Below are 23,446 nucleotides of genomic sequence, written 5' to 3'. Positions count from 1 at the left end.
CAGTTGGTTTTCAGTCCCATTGTTCTGCCATCCAAAAACCCGGTGTGGCTTGGTCCAAGGACTAAAAATGTGGGGGACTTGTGTCCTATTTTTTAAAAAATCTTGGATTTTCTGGTTAAAAGAATATAAGTATTTCAAATGATCAGTGTATATCATATATATTATATATGATAGTTTGATATTAGTCAATAAATAAAAATCTTAGATCTGAAAGCCAATCATTATCTTTTAAATACATCTAAGCATTGAGTTGTCACTAGGTTTTTCTTTATTGGAGGGAGAGGGAGTTATCCTTAAGTGGCATTTTCATATTAATTGTACACTGAGTGAGGATTTGCTGAAGAAAATTGTGTTGCTTTTATAAGCCATTTGTCTGCTTCTTGGTGGCACAATGGGCCTAGTAAATTTTGGTGGGAAGCTTGCTCTGTCTTTTCTTTCAATATTTATTTTTTAGTTGTAGTTGTACACAATACCTTAACTTTACTTATTTTTACATGGTTCTGAGGATCGAACTCAGGGCCTCACATGTGCTAGGCATAAGCAAATGCTCTACTGCTGAGCCAACCCCAGCCCAGCCCCCCAGCACAGCTGCTTGCTCTTTCTTCTCTTTTTTAGTTTAAGGACCTTTATTTTATTCATTTACTTATATGAGGTACTGAGAATCGAACACATACTAGGCAAGAGCTCTGCCACTGAGCCACAACCCCAGCGCAGCTTGCTGTTTCTTAAGAACAATCTGTAAAGCTGATTTGGAGGACACTTGGGGACAAACAAGAGGCAACCATGTGAAAGCGTGACTTTCAGAGAAAATACTATTTGGTAAGATCAAGTATGTGAAGGGCAGCTAGACTTTAAAGAAAAAAGTGTGGCAGATCAAGGGCACCAAGTGGGACTTATTTAGAACACAAGCTCAACCAGAGAAAATTCGCATTACAGTGTTTCGGTTTTTAGGAATAGTTAAGTGTCTAAACTACCGAATCTTTCCCAGGACTCTTGAGATCTCGAGTCGCTAAGATTGCATATCCCGCAGCACACCGCCAACCTTATTCCTGGGAATTCTCATCTTAAATTCCTGGGCCCCAAACCCTGGCTTCGGAAATTGATTAGAGTTCCGGGGCCTACAATCAGCCTCGGAAATATCCTTTTCACACTTTTCTCCCCCTCTATCCTTTCCCCGCATTTACAAGCAACTGGGTGTGCCCTCCCTTTTCCGAGAGCAGCCCCCATCCCAGGGGCGGGTCCTGATCCTGGCGGGCTCAGGTCTCTGCAGGTTGGCGGGAGCCGACGGGGGCGGGCCGGAGCGGGTCCGGGTAAAAGCCCCGCGAACGCCGCCGCGCGCTGCGCTCCGCGCTCAAACTCGCGCCGCCACCAGTTCACTAGCGGCGCCCCACCCTCCTCGTCACCAAAGGCGTCCAACCAATGAGCGGGCGGGAAAGGCCTGGCCAGCAAGCCAAGCACCGGGAGGGGGTAAGGCGGCAGGGGGAAGGGAAGTCGAGGGCGGGCCGCATTTGATTGACAGCGCGCTCGAGCCAATCCTCCAGGAGGCTTCTCTTCGCTCCCTTCTCCGCCCGGCTCAGTTCTTGGTCCCACCTCCTCCTCCTCCACCCCGCTCCTCACTCCTTTTTGACCCACCCCTCTTCCCCTCCCCCACTCTGCGGGCAAATCGCTGCCGAAAAGAGGCGGGGGCCGAAGCAGCAGGCTCGTGTGGAGCTTTGAGGACGGATTGACAGTCATTGCAACCAATAAGATATAGGCTGATGGCGCGGCTGTGGCTGGAGTTGGCCAATGGGCAGGCAGGCTGGGGGCGGAGGCCCAGGTTCCAAACGCTCCGCGGCGCCATGGGCTGAAAACTCAACCGAGATGGAATCTCCCAGTCTGAACCGGTTTCAACCGGTTCCGAGTTTGAGGCACTAGGAGGAGGGGGAGAAGCGGCTGCAGCGGCCGCGGCAGGAGCAGCGGGAGCTACAGCATCAGCAAGAGCAACAGTAGCTACAGCCCCGGCGGCGGTGCTTGTTCCAGTCTTTGCTGCTGCAGTCCGTGCAACCACCCAGAGGGGGAGGGGGGAACCACCAGTCGCTGAGGAGCAAGAGAAGGGGGGAAAGTTTAGGCGAGCCGGGGTGGGGGGGCCCAGCGCCGGAGCCGCGTGAGAGTAGGAGCCGTGTTTTGGTAGGGGGGAGTCGGACTGCAACTGGCAGCAGAGCGTTTCCCCCGACCGTGTGGACTCTACACCCCCTACTCCTGCTGCTCCTGCTGCCGCCTGTGGCTGGAGGGTCCCCCTGGGGCTGAATCTTTGGGACTTGACCCCGTTCCCCTCCCCCTTTGCTCACTCCCCAGCCGGGCGGGAGCATTTATCCCTCAGATTAATTCCCCTTTTTTTGGGGGGGCGGGTGGGTGTGTTGGGGGGAGGTGTCCCTGGAATAGTAAATATTGAGCTTTTTTGCCCTTCTCTCCGTTTTTTAATTTCCTTTTTTTAAGGTGGGAAAACTGAAACCCACCTTGATTTCCTCCCCTTTTCCCCTTCCCCACCTTCCCTCGTCCTAAACCCCGACAAGAAAGGAAGAAGCAGTTGGTTCAATTTCTGGGTAAGTCGACTGTGTCTTCAGGGCCGAGGGTCGGGCGGCGGCGCGGCCGGGCGGGAGGAGGCCGGCGTGGGGCGCGGTGGCGGCCGCGGGAGGCAAGCCCGGGAGGCGGCGGCGGGCGCGACGGGCCCACGGCGGAGCCTGCGATTGAATGGAGACGCTTCTGCCGCTGGGGGATGGAGGCGGGGAGGCGGCCGCGGGAGGGGAGCGCTTGCTGGGTCATTCGAGTGTGAGGGTGGCGGTGGAGGAAAGCAAGAAGCGTGGTAGTGAAGCGAGGCCCCGCGAGGGGGTGGAAGGGCTTCCCCGACCCATTGGGCTAGGCAGAAGTTGGGGTGATTTGGAAACATCTCAGTAAATTATGAGTGGAAGTTTCCAGAAATATTTAGTGCAGCAGCATTGAAACGTCCGCCTGCATCACGTGGCCCCCTCGGTGGAGAGCTTGGGATGGGGGAGGGAGGGGCTGCCTAGTCCGTGCTCCTTCTGCAAGAAAACTCTTATAAAGATTTCTTGATTTTTTTTTTTTTTTTTTTGCAAAGTAGGATGAGAAGTAGGAAAGATTAGTTAATTTCTCAGGGATCTGCAAATGGGGTTCCGAGTTGTGTAGTTCTTTTCTGGGATTTGAATGTTTTAAGTTGGTCGAATCACTGAGACTGCTAGCAGTGTACGGTAGATGATGCCCTGATTCTCCTTCATTCGGATGTCTCTTGAGTTTGGGGTGGAGGGGTGGAAATGGTGTAGTAGAGGAAGCATTAATTACATGCCCAGCCCGGCCGCCTGTGATCACGCAGAGGCCGTGCTACAGAGAGAATGGGGCAGTGAACTTAAGGCGACTGGTCTAAATGCCTCCTCCGAGTCTGGGCGGGGTGAGTGCGTGCTCCTGTGTGCTATAGTTAGAAGTGCTGCAAATCGTTCGAGTGGGAAGCGAGGGGAGGGCGGGCCCTAGTGAGGTGTGTTTCTCTTGAATGAAGCAGGCGATTGCCCACACACCTAAGCAGCAGTCTTTTGCCTTGTAGCGACTTGTTTTTTCACATACTGTGAAGTTACCATTAAGCAACGGTTGTGATATTTTTCTGGTTTGGGGGTGGGAACTGGTACTGTGTAGTTGTTGCCTGTTTAGATAGAAGTGGCAGTGAAGGTATTTTGGTAATTGCTTCTAGCTAGAGTCACCGCATTGCTGGATAATCCTTTAGAATATGCAGTCCTGTGAGTGGATTTTAGGTTGAAAGGATCCAACGAAAAAGCGTGTGTGCTTACACCTTTCCCGCTTTTGCTGTCTGCCTGATTGTATATCTTAAGCATGTGGACACTGATGGTAGTGGAAAGAATGTTTTGGAAAAGGTTTGATTTGGAGGTACTAAATGCTTGGCATTGACCACAAAGCCGCCATTTCTGTACTACATACAGTTCAAGAATAGGTAGGTCATTCTGAAGATAACCACTAGTTCTGAGGATTGCAAACTACTACTGTATTTAAACGCTTCTATTCTAAACCTGATTTTTCATTTGAAAACTCTAGCAAGAAAAACTCTAAGAACAATGTACTTGAAAGTAACTTTTATGCAGTCTATTAATCTTTTTTTGTTTGGAATATAAATTATGACAAGTAGGTGAAAAGTTTAATTTTTAACCAAAAAATCGAAACTTGATGTGTAGGTAGATCTTGGTGCTTATTGGACGTTCGTTTTAAGCTTTTAATTTTTGAGGTTTTATTCTTAAAATTAAGGCACTTGATAGTAGAGGTAAATTATATGGTTTTTTTTTTGTGGAATATACATTTTGTTAGTACTAAGATCTAAAGTGTTTTGTTTGACAGGTATTTTGCTGCTTAAAAACTCTAAACATTATAGAAAATTTTGAAGTTTTATCATTTACACATTGTCAGTAATGGACTAAAATACATTGAAGGATTGGAAAAAAAACCCATGTACTCAATTTCTTGTCTTTTACATTACATTATGTAACGTAGGTACATTTTACAATATCTCTAACTAGGTGACTCATCTTTTGGACTTCTAATTTATTGTAATTGACATTTGATACTGACATTTTTAAGACATTTATGCTAAAATTGAAATCGCTGCTTTTGTTAAGGACAGTTATCAACTACTGTAAATAGCCAATAAATTTTTCCTTTCAAACTAATTTGCCCAGACACAATGTAATCAAATTAACCACTCATTCCCTGATCCTAGAAGGGGAGAAGTGAAGGTGACTATCTGACTTTGTTCTAAACATTTAAGGGTTTTATAGATGGGTTTCGAGGTGTTTTGTATCCTCTTTAATTGTATTCAAAATTGTGGCTTTATAAAATTTGGACTAGAGCTATCATGTTTATGGTATCTTAATACCCTTCCCCCCAAAGGTTAAGGAACTATTGCCTCAACCAGTCTGATTTAAATGGCATCTGTTAACTTTTTTTTTTTTTTTTTTTGTACCGTGGAACTCAGGACTTCCCACGTGCTAGGCAAGCTGTCTACCATGAAGCTATATCCCCAGCCTTGAGTGGCATTGATTTTTGAAGGAAAAACAGGAAAGAATTTTGTAATTTTGGGCAACTAAAAATGTGAATATGTGCCAGTATCTTAGAGTAGAATCCTCTTAGAAGGATAACATTGCATATAAACCCCAGTAGGTTTTAGCCAATACATTCGAGTTAATTTACCACTTTGTCCTGTTGGTGACTACATACCTGAAAATTTTTTTAAAAAATCTAACTTTGGCCTATTGCATAGGACTTATTACATAGGAGTGTATATGTTCATAAGTGTAATTTTAATCCCCAAATTCATTGAAACATAAACTAATTCTTGAGGTTAAGAGAATTGTTAAAAAGATTTGTTGACACTTGTTACTGGTGATTTACAACAGGAAATCTTGTATGTTCATATTTAATGTTTATCATCGTCCTGTCTTTTCAGCATATCTTAAGAATTAAGATATTTGAAGGGAGCTTATACTGAGCTATCCTGAAGATCCTACTTAGAAGAAAAAAGCCATGTCTGCTAATCCATGCTTAAAAATTTGCCATCAAGACTTGTTAACTGTTTCAATTTTTAGGGCTATAAAAGCCTAATAATGGATTCTCTTAAAAAATAGGTTAGCATACTTTATAAATGTTAGTAGTTTAGTAAAATTTTTCTGGGGTCTAAAACCACTAGGAAATTAATGGACCCTAATGACTAATGTAGTTGTGCATTAGCTAAGTTCAGCTTTTGTTACTTGGCTGTCATTAAAGGTTGTTTTGTGATAATAAGGTAGCTTCTAAAGTTTGCTATTTAAAATATTTGTAAGAATATGACTGAAGTAAACTTACTTTAGAAAGTTTTTTTTTAACTGATAATATTAATTTCATGGCCAGCTTAAATTTTTTTCTTTCCTTTCAGTAATCTATGCCAGCAATTATGACAATGTTAGCAGACCATGCAGCTCGTCAGCTGCTCGATTTCAGCCAAAAACTGGATATCAACCTTTTAGACAATGTGGTGAATTGCTTATACCATGGAGAAGGAGCCCAGGTAAAGTACCTGACCAAAACTTAATTATTAAAATGTAACAAAGTTGATAGATAAATTGTCAGTTTTTAAAAAGATACTCTACTTTTAATATGAATTTGGAATTGTATATTAACTGTAATGAGAATTTGGACTGGAGAAAGAGATTTCATATGTTTGATGGTTATGAGTAGGATATTGTAGAATATTATACTTACTATGTTGGTAACTTCAGAAATATTCACTATTAGATATTAAAAGTTAGTTGGGCATGGTGGCACAGGCTGGTAGTGCCAACAACTTGGAGGCTGAGGCAGGAGGATGGAAAGTTCCAGACCAGCCTCATCAACTTATATGCTGTCAGTAAAGTAAAAAAAAAAAAAAGTATGTCATGTGTATCTTTTGTGTGTATTAAGTTTGGAGTGGGTGTGGTTATTCTGTTTTATTTTTTGTGGTCCTGGGGGTTGGACCCAGGCCCAGAGGCATGCTAGGCAAGTGTGCCACCACTGAGCTGCATCCCCAGCCCTCTTGATTCTTCTATTTTTAAATATGAAATTGCAGAACTATTTCACAGGTGTTTTAAAAAGTCCAATAATGACCAAACATTTTCATATTAGTTGAATTTTGTGGAATGTAGTAATGTGGAAGATTATCTTTTTATAAGCCGTGTTTTCATTAGTTCGAGTTTTTTTTTTTTTTTTAACATCCAATTAAAAAAAATAGGTGAACTGGATATGCTGGGGCCTGTAATCCTAGCAACTCCAAAGGCTGAGGCAGGAGGGCACATTTAGGGCAATCCTGGGCAATTTAGTGAGACTCTGTCTCTGAATAAAAAAATATAAAGGGCTGGGAATGTAGTTCAGTGATAGAATGCCTTGGATTCAAATTCCAGTACCAAAAATAGACATAAGTGAAACAGGCATAAGTTTTTAAGTTGTATGATACAAACTAGTCAGTCAGTCATGAATTTTATGGGATGAACTATTTTTGAGTAAAATTTCTGCAGTTCTATCAAAAATCTTTAATGTGATATGACATAATATCTAACATTACAAGTTATGTTGCCAAAACATTCCTGGTTGAACAGTGTTTTGTTAGTAGATAGGAAGTTATTTATATTGTCACGATATTTGTATAATTAAAAGACCCTGGGTGCTATCTTATTTTTTGGAAACTTGAAAAGTGGCTAAGTCGTTTCTTATAGGTAGCCCCAAAAGAATGATATGTAAACATTAAGCAATCATAATTATTTTGATTACCTTGTGAAATCCACAGTGCTGATATCACTATAATAAACAGAAACTTCAAAAAGGAAAAAGGTTGACAAATGTTCTAAAACTAGAAAAATGTATCCTGGAGTAATTTTGTGTTAGTCCAGGTTAATACTCCCAGGGACTTTTTGATAAGTATGTTTACATCTCCAGAAGTGTTACTGAGAAACTAATAGTTGACTGTGTATTAAATTTATATATTTCTTTTTCTTATGCTATACATTCAACATGAGCTTAAAGCTTCATTTCTGCTAACATGGATGCATGTAAAGCAGCAGCTTTTGAAAGAGTATTAAAGTAAGTTTGAAAAGCATGAAGTAAAGTTAGGTTCAACATCAAAGTCACTAATGGAAGCACTAGTCTATAGCAATTAAGAGGAAGAAAACCATTTACTTTTCACATTGATTCAGTTGCTGATATCACTTAACCTTTGCTCTTCTTTTGTGGGGGGATCAGGAATTGAACCCAGGGTACTAAACCACTGAGCCACATGCCTAGCTTTTTCTTTTTTACTTATTTATTTAATCTAATTAATTATTATTATTTTAATCTTATTTATTTTTGTCTTTTTTGGAACTGGGGGGCGAACCCAGGGCTTTGCGAATGCAAGGCAGACTCTTTGCCACTGAGCTACATCCCAGCCCTAATTAATTATTTATTTATTTTGGGTGCCAGGGATTGAAATTGCACTCACGAGCACTTGACCACTGAGTCACATCCCCAGCTCTATTTTGTATTTTATTTAAAGCTAGGGTCGCACTGAGTTAAGCCTCTTCCCTTTGCTGAGGCTAGCTTTGAACTCATAATCCTCCTGCTTCAGCCTTGGGAACTGCTGGGATTACAAGTATGCACCACCATGCCTGGCTATTTTTTATTGAGACAGGCTCTCCCTATGTTGCTGCGGCCTTGATAAATTGCTGAGGCTAGCTTTGAATTTTCAGTCCTCCTGCCTCAGCCTCCTGAGCTGCTGGGATTACAGGTTTGTGCCACCAAGCCAAACACATCTTAGCTCTTTTTAACATCTAAAAGTGTGATGAATAAGCCAAAATAGAAGAACTAATGGTAGTAGTGAGTTGTTGGGGTTTTTTTTTTTGTTTGTTTGTTTTGTTTTTTCCCCTTCTTTGTTTTAGGTATCCAGGATTGAACCCAGGGGCACCTAACCACCTAGCCACATCCCCAGCACTTTTTCCTATTTTATTTAGGGACAGGGTCTCACTAAGTTGCTGAGGTTGGCTTTGAATTTGTGATCCTCTTGCCTCAGCCTCCCAAGCAGCAGGGATTATACGAACTGCCATTATGCCTGGCATATTACTTTTTTAATATATTTAGTTGTTGATGAACTTTTATTTATTTATTTATATGTGGTGCTGGGAAACAAACTCAGTGCCTCACACATGCCAGGCAAGTGTTCTACCACTGAGCCACAATCCCATCCCTGATAGTACTTTTTAAAAAAAAAATATCTTTAGTTTATTTGTTTTTACTTTTCTTTAATGTGGTGCCTATGGTCTAACCCAGTACCTTATGCTCGCTAGGCAAGCACTTTACCATTGAGCCACCACCCCAGGCCCCCCATACTATTTTTAATATTTCATAATATTAAAGAGATTTATGTTTTATTGTATACGTATTTTAAATTTTTTTAAATTGTAGATGGACAGAATGCCTTTATTTTATTTTTTTTTATGTGGTGCTAAGGATCAAACCCAGTGCCTCAGGCATGCTGTTACTGAGCTACAGTTCCAGCCCCATTGTTTGTAAATTTTTTTTATAAGGGCAGCAGCTTTCCATGAAGTATTTTGCCTATGTTATACATAAGCAAGTGCCAAGTCAGTAGCATAAATAATCTGCAAGCTATTGTATAATAAATGAGGAAGCTGAGATTTAGAGCTTAATGCCATTTAAAAATTTCTTTTAGCCACTAATTGTCAAGTCTTTAAACTTCCAAGTCAGTTTAGTTTTCATATAACACCTCCTTGGGGATCTTACTCAAAAGCAAAAAGAGTTAGAGACCTTTAGTGGAAAATGTTTTATTTGACATCCAAGAAGTTCTCTATAGTCACTACTATAGAGTCTCATTTGTATAAGGGTAACCTATCTTCCAAGAGATTGAAAAGTTAGTCATGATATGTAAAGCATAATACATAGAAGTAAGTTCTTAGTACATAGAAGACACTGTAAAGGGTACATTTAGAAATAAGTGTAAAATATTTAGCATGTTTTCGTTTCTCCAGTTTATTTGCTAATGTCAAAATAAGTGCTAATAATACGGCAACAAATTTATTGTGCTCAACTGTAGAATCCTAGTATTTTTTTCAAGGATGAAATGGCATATGTGGGTGGGTGGAGTACTAGGAATGAACCTGGGGTTTCACACATTGCTAGGCAAGTGCTCTGCCAGCAGTAGAGCTATGTCACCAGCCCTGAAGGATGAAATAACTTTTAAGGGCTGGGGATGTGGCTCAAGCGGTAGCGCGCTCGCCTGGCATGCGTGCGGCCCGGGTTTGATCCTCAGCACCACGTACAAATAAAGATGTTGTGTCCGCCGAAAACTAAAAAAATAAATATTAAAATTCTCTCTCTCTAAAAAAAAAAGAAAGAAAGAACTTTTAAAAATATCTTCCCCTTTAGCCAGGTGCATTGGTGCTTTCCTGTAACTTAGTAAGACCTCAGCAACTTAGTGAGACCCCATCTCAAAAAGGACTGGGGATGTAGCTCAATAGTCAAGTGCCTCTGGGTTAATCCCCAGAACCGCCGCCCCCCCAAAAAAAGATATTCCCTTTTAATCTGTAGACAGAATTTTTGCCTAGATAGGTAATTTAGTAAGATATTTAGCATTGTAACATTAGGATTGCCTTATTAGAAAGCATTTTTCTATTTTTAGTCAAGAAGATAATTAAGAAAAAGATGGAAGTGATAGATGTTTTCTGCAATATTGTGTTCTTTTAAGTATCTTGAACTCATTTAACCTATTGCTTAGCAACTAAAATGCTTTCACCCATTCAGTTAGTAGCACAGGAGATATTTGATTTTCCTCCCTCTTCAGTACAGTATACTTTTGTATTTTTGTTGTTTAAACCCCTACTGGCATTTTAACATAATAAAAATATGTGAGGATGCTGGAATTAGGATAAAATAAAAATATTAGGGTGGAAGTACCTTTAGAGAGTAAAATTACAACTAATAGGAAAGAACATGGTGTATGGTAACATTGAAGTGAATGATGGTAGTATAGGAAGTATTTGATTTGCTCAAGTGTAGAAAACTCATCACTGTCAGAATATTGTTTTGACCAAGTAAGTTTTATTTGGCATGGATCTTTGGCAAATCCTATTCTCTCAGTATTTTCTGTGTGTTAGTGCATATCTATAGTTAGATATGAATAACTAGTTATTCTCAGGTAGAGGGTGAAAACACAACTGAAGTCGGTTTTGACCCTAGGTAAGTTTATATCATTACTCTATCTGTGCGTGCTGGGGATTGAACCTAGGGTCTGTTCTAGCTTAGGCAAGCACTGTATCACTAAACTACATTCCCAGTCCTGTGTCCTTATTCTTTCTGCCCTTTATGATTTCTTATATGACACAACACTTTATTGGATTCTATTAGTCCCTTATTAAAATCAAATATTAAATTGTGTATAATAGGCCAATTGTGGTGGTGTACACCCTGACCCAGGAGGCTGAAGCAGGAGGCTCTCAAGTCAGCCTGTGCAAATTAGTGAGACCCTTTCTTAAAAAAAAAAAAATATATATATATATATATATATATATATATATATATATATATATACACACACACACACATATACATACATACCAGGGTTGGAACCCAGGGGTGCTTAAGCACTGAGCCACATTCCCAGCCCCTTTATATTTTTTTATTTGGGGCCTCAATAAAATACCGAGGCTAGCTTTGAACTTGGGAGTCCTGCTTCCTTGGCCACTGGGATTACACCCTTGGGCCACTGTTCCTGCCTTTATGGTCTCACTAAGTTGCTGAGGATCCTGCTAAATTGCTGAGGCTGGCTTTGAACTTGAAATCCTTCTGCCTCAGCCTCCTGAGCTGCTAGGACATTATAGGTGTGTGTCACCATGCCTGACCTAAAATAATGAAGAAACAAGGAAAGGCTGGGAATGGAGTGGAGTGACCCTATTTTCAATCCCTAATACTGCAAATAAATAATAAAGTCGAAAAGTAAACTGTATAATTGGATTTTAAAAGTTTACACTTTAATGACTAATTTCTAACCCCATGTCCTCACAGTGGAATGCAGGCAACTGTGATTTTAATCTTTTAAATTCTGGTGGGATTTAGGGTAGAAAACCACTGTAAGTTCTTGCTTATGTTCTAAATAACAAGCAGTGGGTATTGCTAATTAAATAATATGATAATCATGAATGGGTCATGATTGCTATTTAATCATGAATGGGTCATGATTGCTATTTGAGGAAAAGATTATTGTTAACATCAAAGCAAAAAAGCATATGAATTTTTGAAGTTCGAATCATAAAGCCAAGCTATTGATTTTCAGGAATCTCTGTCCATTGAAGAAAGAATATTTCCTGTACCCTTTTATTTTATTTATTTATTTATTTTTGGTCACCAGGGGTTGAGCCTAGGGGTACTTTACCACTGAACTGAGCCACATCCTCAGCCCTTTTTCCTTTTTTTTGTATTTTATTAAGAGATAGGGTCGCTGCGTTGCTGAGGCTTGCTTTGAACTCATGATCCTCCTGAGCCTTCCCAGACACTGGGATTACAGGCATGCCCTACCTGGTTCCTGAATTCTTTTTGATATTTTGTTTATAATCCATAGGATTGAACCATTAATATAGAAAAGGGTAATTGACAATTGGGGAATGGGCTGGGGATCGAACCTAGGGCCTATTATGTGCTAATTGACAAATTTTAAAATTGTCAAACTTTAGTATTTTTCCTGTTGTAAGTTTTGTTAGAAATAAGAAACATCCAGTTGAACCATGTGTTCTTTCTGTCTGAGCCCCTCTAGTTGCTGGGATTGCAGCCATGTGCCATTGCACCTATAGTAGATGTGAATTTTTATGTTACTTTTGGTTGATTGTAAGTGCTAAGAACTGGTTTAATAGTTCTAACAGGGTAGGTCTTTGTTAGCATTTACCAGGGTTTATTTTATGGAGTATGGGACTAAACCTACTGAGCTACATCTCCAGCTCCACATTGGTTGAACTTATATTTAGTTTTGAGAATACCAAATAAAAATTTGCCCCAAAAGGCTGTTGTTTTTCAAAGAAACAAAGTATTCCTTTTTATTTTTTTCTATCTGGGATTGAACCCAGGGATGCTTAACCATTGAGCCAACATCCCCAGTTCTTTTATTTTTTATTTTGAGACAAGGCCTCCCTAAATTGCTGAGGATGGCCTCAGTCTTTAATACTTCTTCCTCAGTCTCCTGAGTCCCTGGGATTACAGATTATTCCGCCATGCCTGTCTAAAATATTCCCATTTTTTTAATATTTATTTTTTAGTTGCAGTTGGACACAACACCTTCATTTTATTTATTTTTATATGGTACTGATGATCGAACCCAGTGCCTCTCACATGCTAGGCGAGTGCTCTACCACTGAGCCACAACCCCAGCCCCTAAAATATTCCCATTTTTAATTAAGCCTTATTTAGAACATTTTTATTACTTTCTCAAATGTTTCCAAAATTAATAGAATTACCATCCTATTAGAATTTGACTCCCTTATTACTTAACATTTAAGTGAATGATTCAAAAGAACAAGTTAGCTTAAAATTCTTTTTGTTTGATATTTTAGCAAAGAATGGCTCAAGAAGTATTGACACATTTAAAGGAGCATCCTGATGCGTGGACAAGAGTCGACACAATTTTGGAATTTTCACAGAATATGAACACGAAAGTAAGCAAGTGGTGGTTTTAAAATGCATTATTTCTTTTCTTTCAGTCGTAAACTTTGAGGAAGGTATCTCATTTTTAGTATTAGCATTTGTTATCTCAAATCATTTTATATTGTAAACTTATTTCAAAATTTAGTCTTAAACATAGAATTAATTCTTGCACATAGTCCTAAGAATTATGAATGGAGTTTTGTAATTGGGACTAGTATGCAAGGTGGCTTTTTTTTTTCTTTTCTTTTTTTTTTCCTTTTCTTTTTAGAACATGCATACAGGTCTAAGTAGCATAAATTCTGAATGTTATTCAGAGATGAAACAACATCTGAGGAATTATTTTGGGCAAGTAATCAATATAATACAGGCTAGGCATGTCCACTCAAGTTGTGTGGACAGCTTAAAACCCTACTCCATGGTACCAATGCTTTTAATGGGACAGCACTCAGTTTTCATTTGCAATTGAAAATGTTATGATTCTGGTCCTTTTTTTCTTAAGTTTGAACAGAAGGGTTGATCAAAATGTGTTTTGACTGTTTTAGGCTTGATGATTCACGCTTCTCTTTAAACTGCCTTAAAGTAATAAAATACCGTGGCGTTCTGTTTAATACACAAAAGGTTTCAATTTGATAAACCTTGTGTTAAAACAGAAAATAGCCATGTTCACATCTGTTTCTGAAATCAGACTGTGTTAATTAACAGTTTTAAAATATTAATTAATTTTGACATCTTGTAAATTTTAGGGAAAAATACAGTCCAGAACTTCCTCAAAGTGCTAACCTTAAGTAACATAACAGTGTTTGCCTGTTTGCTTGCCTGGTAAATTTTGCTTTTTATACTGACAGACATTACTAATGTTTAAGTTGATTTATCAACAGTATTTTTAAAAACTCAAATTTGTCTTGTGAAAAATGAGATGATTAGAGGAACAGAAAGAAAGCAACAGGTAAAGAATTCTTCAATTTACATAAATTACAAATGATTTGGTGCTAAATTTATGCACTATGACATTTGGCTTTTATGCAGTCATTTTTTTTTCTTTAAAGATGTTAACACTACCTGATATTAATCATAATGTTCCATTATGTTGATTGCTTGTAATAGGAAGAAAAGGGGTGTCTTCCTGTGCAACTGACACAGCTAGGCTTTGACGGCAGGCCTCCACAAGGTCTACCCTTTTGATTCCCTTTAACTGAATTCTGTTCATCAATTGTTTTTGTTTCATGGGTGGTGGGAGGGGAAAGGGGAATTCAATGCATAAAATAAGTATTTCTAAGGGCTCAGTAGAAATTTCTACCATAGGGATCATTTCATGCATTTATTTTTTCATGCAGTCTTTGCTGTTATCTGTCCCTCATCTTCATAAATCAGCAGTGGATTTCTCAAGTTCTGAGATGTAAAACAGAAGTGAGTTTTAGAATGTATGGGTTATTTATGGACATTTCTATAAAGTAGTCATTTATCATTGGCTTTCAGATTTGACTGCTAGTTCAGATTTTTGAACCGAAATACATTTTTCCCATCTAAGGGAATGTGAATTGTTTTCCATGTGAAGTCTTTTATGTCTAAGAGGACTTTGGTGTTAGGAAATTATGGTGGAGGGTGGATAAAATAGATAGAGATTGATTGATTTCCTTTGACTTAAGCTGTGCCAAGCTTTTGTTAGGGTCCCTGCCTCAACCCATTTGGCAGAACGATGAGATATGCATTCTGTGTTCAGTAAGCTGATACCTGAGAAAGGATTAGAGGTTAGTAAATGGGTATTTAAATTAATAATGTGTTGACAATAAAAAATAAGTAAATGACTGTAATAAAAGTTTTGGTCAAAGTAAGATGAAATTTTAAAGATTTTGATTCTGATAGACTTGTGGTGGATTTTGTTAGTATTTTAAAGGTCTTTTGCTTATTAGCAAGAAGCATTTTTGTAGTCAGTACATTGTTTTGACTTTGTAAGTCTTTTGACAGTCTGATCTTGTGCTTGAAAACTGAAGAAAAATTTCAATATGTTCTTAAGCTAATTTAGAATTTCTATCAATTGGGACTTTTTTTTTCTTTTTCTTTTTGGTTAACATTTTTCTGAGACCTAGGTGTAGCTAGCTGTGTCCTTAAAAATGAACAGAATAGAAAGCTTCACTACCTTACTGCTTGCTGATTATGAAACATTTTAATGGCTTCAAATTTGTAATTTCAGAATTTCTTTGGCCTTGTTTTTATTCTGGAAGTCTGTAAGGAAGGTTCTGCAACTGTAGGATTGAAGTTGAGGTGGCCAAATTTTCCTGGAAAGTGTGAAATGTTAAATGAAAACAGCAAAAACATTAAACTGTTTGAGCACAATGTAGTTTGGGACAGTCTATATTGTGCTTTGGATAAAAAGCATTTGCATGATCCCTTTGGTTGAAATACTAATGCTCCTATTTTATTGTTTAATGACTAACCATTTTAAAGATGAACTCTTATTCTCAGCCAAAACTTGCAATCTGAGATTATACGTCACGTCTGAATAGAGTTTACCTTTCAGGTATTATAGGTGATTCTTCCAGCTAAAACATACCACATTATTTTTATCCCTTTTCTTCCTCCTGCATGTCCACACTAATTGGTCATCATAATAATTTTAGGTAGTAGCTCTTGGAGCATTATAAATTCTTAAAAATATTGTTGACTGTATTTTAGAGTGTGTAATCAGCAAGAGGGACAAAATGGCTTGAAAGTGGTATCTTTTTAAACTTGTACATTTTTAAATAACTTTTTTATTTAGGAAAGAATACCTGAAAGGTAGATGCAGATTGCAACATGCATTTGTATATTTTTTTGACTGTGCACAAAAGTTTATCTTTAAATTAGTAGAAATAGCAATTATAAGGGTGGGGTTAAAATTGAAAATAAACCCATGGGTTGTCTTGCTGCTCCTTAAGTAACACACCAGTGATGCTTAAACAGTTTGTATAGAAAGTATCTGTGACAATACTTTAATATTTGGCCAAAAGCTTACAACTCCTAGAGGATGGTAGGAAGCTTGATAGCATCCAAGCTACTAAATTCTTAGGAGCCTGGTGGTGTTAAAGATGTGAGCTTATGAGCAGTCAGTTATGCTGTGAATTCATATCTGGCTGCTATTTTTCCTTCTACAGATAAGCCCATTTGGCTGCTAAAGAGGGCTTTTTTATTTGGTTCTTCCTCCTGGTGTGAGCATGTATAAACAGCAGGACTTTACATAGTAAACAGTAAAATGAGGAAAATGCATGAAATCTCAGTGTATGGGTGAATAGGTCTTTGTTTAATATATGTAATTAAAATTGATAGCATAATGTTTTTGAAGCTTTAGATGTAAATGTGTGAATGTCTGTCCATTTGTGAATTCCTAAGAGTAACCAGTCCTATGGCAATATATTCACATGCTTCTATTCTCCAATTTTCAGTATTATGGACTACAAATTTTGGAAAATGTGATAAAAACAAGGTGGAAGATTCTTCCAAGGAACCAGTGTGAAGGTAGGAAAATGTTCTAAAGAATTATAAATTCAGAGTTTTATTATTTCTGGTGCTTTTATTTCAGTGAGTGGTTTTGGGGGGGAACAAGGATTGTTGTAGTTTATTTTTCCCTAATGGAAATTATATGCTTTCCTCATGTTGCAAGGCAGGTTTTGTTTACATTGGGAAAGGTGGTTAGGTTAAACCTTTGTAGAGACCATGCTGGTTAAACATTTTACAATACATATTGGAAAATATATGCAGGGCTGGGGGGTGTTTCAACTGGAAGAGAGAGTGCTTGCCTCACATATGCTCCTCTGTTTGACCCACTACCACACGTAGCACAATACATACATACATAAATCTGGAACACATCTGGCAGTGAAAGAAATTTGAAAATTTGTTAAGTTCGCAAGACAGTAATTTTAAAAGTACTTTAGCAGGTTTAACTGGGCTAAGGAAAACAAAGTATGAAAATTCATCAAGATTGTGTTTTTTACCTTTTACATATTTTTGGTTGCTTTATATATAGAAAATGAAGATGTGGTGATAACTTGATTTTGGTGTTTAATTTCACTGCATTTGGAAGTTATCTTTTTTAACAAACTTGAGGAAAGTTGGAATTCTTTGCAGTTCTAGTTGTCACTGACTTTATTATATATTTGTGTCACTCTTTTTTTTTTTTTTTTTTTTTTTTAGTTGTGATGGACACAGTACCTTTATTTTATTTATATGTGGTACTGGGGATTGAACCCAGTGCCTCACATGTACTAGGCAAGTGCTATACCACTGAGCCACAACCTGTCACTTGTTCATTTCTGTTTAAAATATAGATAGAGCTGAGCATGATGGTACAAACCTATAATCCCAGCGACTCAGGAGAGTGAGGCAAGAGGATCACAAATTTCAGACTGAGCAATTTAGGGAGATTCTGTTTCAAAAGAAAAAGGGCTGGGACGTAGCTAAGAGGTTAAGCATCCCTGGGTTTAATCCTGAGTACCCCTCCAAAAAAAGTATGCACACATACATCCATTTGTCTGGACTTTGTAATGGGGAATACATTATCTATCTATCTATTTATTTATTTATTTTGAGACAGGTTCTTATAAGTTGCTTAGGAACTCACTGAATTGCTGAAGTTGGCCTTGAAATTGTGATCCTCCTGCTTAGCATCCCTAGTTGCTGGAATTACAGGCATGTGCCACCAAGCCCCCCGCAAGCCCTCTTTTATTTTTGTTTTTATGATACTGTAGGGAACCCAGGTTGCAAGCATGCTAAGGATGTACTGCACCACTCATCTGTTGTATCCCTAGGCTGCCTTTGTTTTTATACACTTTCATCCCTGCTTTATATTACATAGGATTCTAATAAAGCTTTTCTAGCTCTAAGTGGTTAAGGATTGAATTTAATCAATGTCATATCTATTTGTTACTAAAAAAATGAGGCTCAAGGCCTCCTTGAGATTTTGACTTTTTTTTTTTTTTTTTGCTTTCTGCATTAATAGCAGTAGTATGTTTTGGTCTTGTTTTTTTTTTCCTCCATAAAGGTACTGTAACTCCCATGTGTTCATAAGTTAGTATCAAACATATTACAGGGCACAAAAGACTGTTTACATTTTAAATCTGCTTTGCTTATAAAAGGGAGAGAGGAAGAGGAATAGTGATTACTCAGCCTGACTTAGAGATTTGTTTTATTCGCATGTTACCATCCACAATGCTGATATTAATTACTTAATTTCTCTGCAAGTACTCTTATTTAGGTTTTTTTTTTTTTTTTTTTTTTTTTTGGTGGTAGGAATTGAACCCTAGCATCACCTACTTGCTCATTTTCTACTTCTGAGATGTCTTCCAGTCAAATATGTTTTTGAAGCATCAGAATCACTTTTCTAACCTCCTGTGTTTCTTTCACAGTAATAATGAGATTTGTTGGGATATAAAATTTTATTCATTTATTTTTGGTGGTGCTGGGGATTGAACCCAGGAGCACTTTTACAACTGACTTAATCCTCAGCCCTTTTCATTTTGAGACAGGGTATCCCTAAATTGCCAAGGCTGGCCTTAAACTTTTTATCCTTCTGCCTCAGCATCCAGAGTTGCTAGAATTCCAGGCATGCATCATTTTTCCTGGCAACACGTCATTTTTAGAAAAAGCATTCTAATAAAAAATTATGTTTGCATTTCATAAAGTGTATTGCATTGCTGTGACTCTTATTTAGCATTAGGTCTAAAAGTTGTGTTTGTTTTTTTCTTAAATATTTTTTTAGTTGTAGTTGGACATAATGACTTTATTTATTTTTCTATGGTGCTGAGACTCGAACCCAGTCCCTCGCACATGCTAGGCAAGCGCTCTACCCCTGAGCCACAACTGCAGACCTGGTTTATGTTTTTTTTTTCTATTTTGGTTTTTTGCTTCCCCTTCCCTTACTATAACATAAGGATCAGAGAATGTTTTTGTGGCATTCTTATTGCTTGGTAAATTGGTGTTCAATATATAATTATTCAGATGATTTGCCATTAATACAGTGATTATGTTCCCCAGGTTATTGCTTTAACAATCTAAAGGGTTTCCAAATATTTTTGCTTGTTTATTTTTCCATACTGGAAATTGGGAATTGATCCCAGGACCTTGTACATTCTAGGCAGGCATTCTACAACTGGGCCTTTTTTATTCTGAGATGGGGTTTTGCCGAATTGTCCAGGCTGGCTTTGAACTTGTGGTCCTTCTGCCTAGCCTCTGGAGTAGCTAGGATTATAGGCTTTTGTCATTGTGCCCACAACAAACAACAGCCTCAACACGCACCCACCTCCGCCCCATGTACTGTCATGCTGGCCTCCAGATTGGAATCCTCTTGACTCAGCTCCCTGAGTTGCTGGTCTTACAGGCGTGTGCCACTAGACCCAGCTAAAAGGAATATTTGTTTTGATGAATTACTAGACACTTAAAAATCCTTAATAAAAGCTTAAGAAAGGTGAAAGGGAAATTTTAATATGTGAAGTAGAAGAATTTCCAAATAAGGACTGGTTGCTATTCACTGATGTCTTGAAAGGAACTGTGACTGCCAGTAATACTAATTATCTTAGCTGTACATGAGAGTCATGATTCAGGTAACCTTCCTTACCCTTTCCCCTTTTTTTGGTATCAGGGATTGAACCCAGAGGTGCTTAACCATTGGGCAACTTCCCCATTGAGGCTGGCTGACCTTGAACTTTTGCTCTTCCTGTCCCAGCCTCCCCATTTGCTGAGATTATAGGCATCTGTCACCATGAGATGGGACTGGGGGATGTAGCTGAGTGGTTATGTACTTTGTCTAGCATACAAGAGTTTACCAGGTTTGCATATGAGTACTGCAAAAGCAGGGGTAATATTTTCAGTATTGTGTATGATTGACAAAAGCTTTTCCTCACCCCTGTGCTGGGAATCAAACCCAGAGCCTCATGCATATTTTGCAGGAGCTCTACACAAAGCAGTTTTAAAACTTCCAGTTAATTTAACTGTTTGGTCTTAGTAGAGGAGGGATGTACTTTATTGCTCAATTATCAGCTTGCATTCTTGTAGTAAATATGAGCCAGGAAAGTGTGTTTTGTTCAGTGGTCATAGATTCTATGTATTTTTGCATTGATGGGAATTTTGATTGTTTTCATCTTTTTTTACTGGAGTGAATTTTGCTTGCTGTAAGCTTTAATAAAATGTACCTTTTAGTATTTTTTGTTCCATATCTGTTTGCAGTTATAGACCCATTCGTTTAAGAATGGTGAACGTTGCTTGTTGCATTGGTACACTCCGATAACCCCCTTGGCTTGGGAAACTGGGGCAGGAGGATTGCAAGTTCAAAGCCAGCCTTAGCAGCAAGGCCCTACACAACTCATTAAGATCCTGTCTCCAAATAAAATATTAAAAAGTGCTGGGGATGTAGTTCAGTGGTTTTTTTTTTTTAAAATGTTAGCCAAGTGCCGTGGTGTACATCTGTATTCTAAGATATTCGGGAGGCTGAGGGAAGATCATTTGAAACTATGCATTCCAGCATTAAGACCCCACATAATAAAAAAAATTGGTGTTTGAGAAATCCATTCTTAAAATGACTAAACATGTAGGCCTGAGTTACAGTTTGTCTAGTCCTACTGTGGAACTATCGTTTATTAACCCCTTTTTAGAATTGTCTAACTATTTTTCTCCCAGTTGGCTATTTGTTCTCACACAAATATTTTATTAAGTGGGAAAATCATCTGCATTCCCTTGAATATGTAAAGAAAGAAAACAGCCGTCTTTAAGTGATCATCTTTCCATCAGAGTGATTTGAACAGGTCTAATTTTTTCTAGTTGTAGATGGACACAATACCTTTATTTTTATGTGCTGCTAAGGATCAAACCCAGTGCCTCACACACATGCTAGACAGGCAGTTACAGCCCCAGCCCTGTAATAAATATTTTGGTTTTATAATAGGCATTGATACAGAAATGTACAAAATATACATTTTCATAGCTTGTGAATAAGGTAAAAGAGGTTTTCACAGTGTTTGCAACTAAATTGAACTCATCTTTCCTCTACCCGCTTTGTAGTATATTTTTGTTTTATCATTTTTTTTTTCCTTCTTTTGGTGGTGGTGCTGGGTATTGAACCCAAGGCCTTGTGCATGTAAGGTGCAAGCACTCTGCCAACTGAGCTATATCCCTAGCCCTCATTTTTTATTTTCAGACAGGGTCTTTCTAAGTTGCTTAGAGACTCACTAACTTGCTGAGGATGGCTTCAAACCTGTCATGCTTCTGCCTCAGCTTCCCAAGCTACTGGGATTACAGGTGTGTGCCCATTAGCCCTGCTATGATTTGAATTTTGAAAGTTTTGCTTTTATAGAAATAATGATATCATAGTATGTTGTATTAATTTCTTCTCAGTATTTAGTGAATTTTCTACATATAAAAAACGCTTGGCAAATACTCATGTTTTTTTACCTTTTACCTATCATCATATATATCCATTATTTTGCAAAGCAATTCTAAGGGCTAATTATTTTTGCTGTGATTTGTGAGATGATATGTGTGTTCTAAGCCAGCATGGGAGTTATTTAATTCTCGTCTTTTTGCTAAAGTGGAGTTGGCAGTATTCTGTTGAATATTGATATTGAATAGTTGAAACTGATTCTTTCCCCCTGTGCTGGAAAGGAAGCCTTATGCATGGTAAGCATGTATGTGTTCTGCAGGTAGATTAATAGCCAAGCCCTGAGGTTTTTTTGTTGTTGTTCATGGTGAGAATAGGGTTTTGGGCCATTTGATTGTTATAATGTCAGTAACCAAAGAATTTACTGTTTGAATCCTTTGAAAATACAAATGATATAGTAAACATGGGAAGATAATTTTACTTGTGAAGACATTAAACCTCAATGAGAACTCATTCTTGATTTTACATTTTTGGTGCTGGGGATCAAACCCAGGGCTTCATACATGCTTGGCAAATACTCTACTGCAAGCCGTTGTTCTTGATTTTTATATCAAATTTTATACTACATATTTCAAAGATAAAGCTACTAGAAGACATCCTACGTTTATGTGTACTTTCTGTGTAGTTGGAAAAGAAATTCCAAATTGATGCAGTTTTTACTGAATGATGTCTACAAAAGTAGTCTAATTATGTTTAAATAAGGTTGTTCTGCATGTTACATTTTGTAACTCACAGTCACTACTTCATTTGTCAAATTTCATAATTATTTGTTTAATCTCATACACAGAACTCTTTCTGCTACTTAGAAGCATTTGGATTTTCTATCCTATGTATTTATTGCATCGTTGGGTTTTTTTGTTTGTTTGTTTTTGATACCTTTATTTTCATGTAGTGCTGAGGATCAAACCCAGCACTCTGCAAGTGCTAGGCAAACTCTCTACCACAGAGCCACAACCCCAGGTTAGGAATGCAGGTCAGCAGTAGAGGGCCACTGGGTTTTGTTAAGTACTCAGAGATGATTTTCTTTCTTTGTGGTCTGATGGGGTGCTTAGCCACTGAGCCATATCCACAGTTGGCCTCTAACGTGGGATCCTTCTGGTACAGTCTCCTTAGTAGTTGGGATTGCAGGCATGTGCCACCAGGCCCAGTTCCTCCAGAGATGGGTTTTTAAAAAATGATGAGGGTGGATTAAATGCAACTACTGCACCATTTTAAAGAAGATAGTTGATATCTGAGAACTTTGATATCAGAGGGCATCCTGTTGATATTCAGGAGTTCCTTTATTTCAATGACATTTTCCAGTTGTCATCTTTTATGCTTTGCCTCAAGTACCAGTGAACTTTCGAAAACCCTGAATCATGGGAAAAGCATCCACATCTTATCTTAATATATGCCAAATAGAGGCTGTACTATTACTTTAAGACATTGTCTTGTTCATTATTCAGATTTAAAGTACTGAATTTTCTTACAATGTGGTATTGTCAGTTATTTAATCACAAAATAAATAAAAGATTTTAGAGGATGATTTACTTTTTATTTAGATCCCTCCCCCCTTTCTTTTATAGGCTTTTTTTGATAGTAACATCTGTGAAGAAAATCAAGATTATCAAAAACTGTTTTAATTTGACATTGAGGTCACATGGAGCCAGGTTGCAGTGGTGCATCCTATAATCTGAGCAACTCGGAAGGCTGAGGTAGGAGGATGGCAAATTCTAGGCCATCCTCAGCAATTTAACAAAACATCCCCCCCACCAAAAGAAAAAGAACAAAAAACCTGAAGATGTAGTCTTAACAGTAAAGCACACTAGG

At 38.2% G+C, this 23,446-nt stretch overlaps 1 protein-coding gene across 2 annotated transcripts in view; it reads left to right on the top strand.

The window, feature by feature from the left end:
- The first annotated feature begins 2,119 nt into the window (after positions 1–2,119).
- Positions 2,120–23,446, top strand: part of Xpo1 (exportin 1) — a 40,648-nt gene continuing 19,321 nt past the window's right edge. The window contains exons 1-5 of one of the 2 annotated variants that reach the window (XM_071601617.1): positions 2,120–2,582; positions 5,498–5,675; positions 5,963–6,094; positions 13,143–13,244; positions 16,653–16,725. In XM_071601617.1, the coding sequence (XP_071457718.1) occupies positions 5,969–6,094; positions 13,143–13,244; positions 16,653–16,725 (301 nt within the window). In that variant the 5' untranslated portion in view covers positions 2,120–2,582; positions 5,498–5,675; positions 5,963–5,968. The remainder of the gene's footprint in view (positions 2,583–5,497; positions 5,676–5,962; positions 6,095–13,142; positions 13,245–16,652; positions 16,726–23,446) is intronic. The other variant, XM_027934384.2, reaches the window with a different exon arrangement.

Source organism: Marmota flaviventris, chromosome 14 (genome assembly GCF_047511675.1).
Source record: "Marmota flaviventris isolate mMarFla1 chromosome 14, mMarFla1.hap1, whole genome shotgun sequence".
Lineage (NCBI taxonomy): Eukaryota > Metazoa > Chordata > Mammalia > Rodentia > Sciuridae > Marmota > Marmota flaviventris.
Note: the sequence above shows the minus strand (reverse complement) of the source record. Positions and strands in the feature narration are given on the sequence as shown.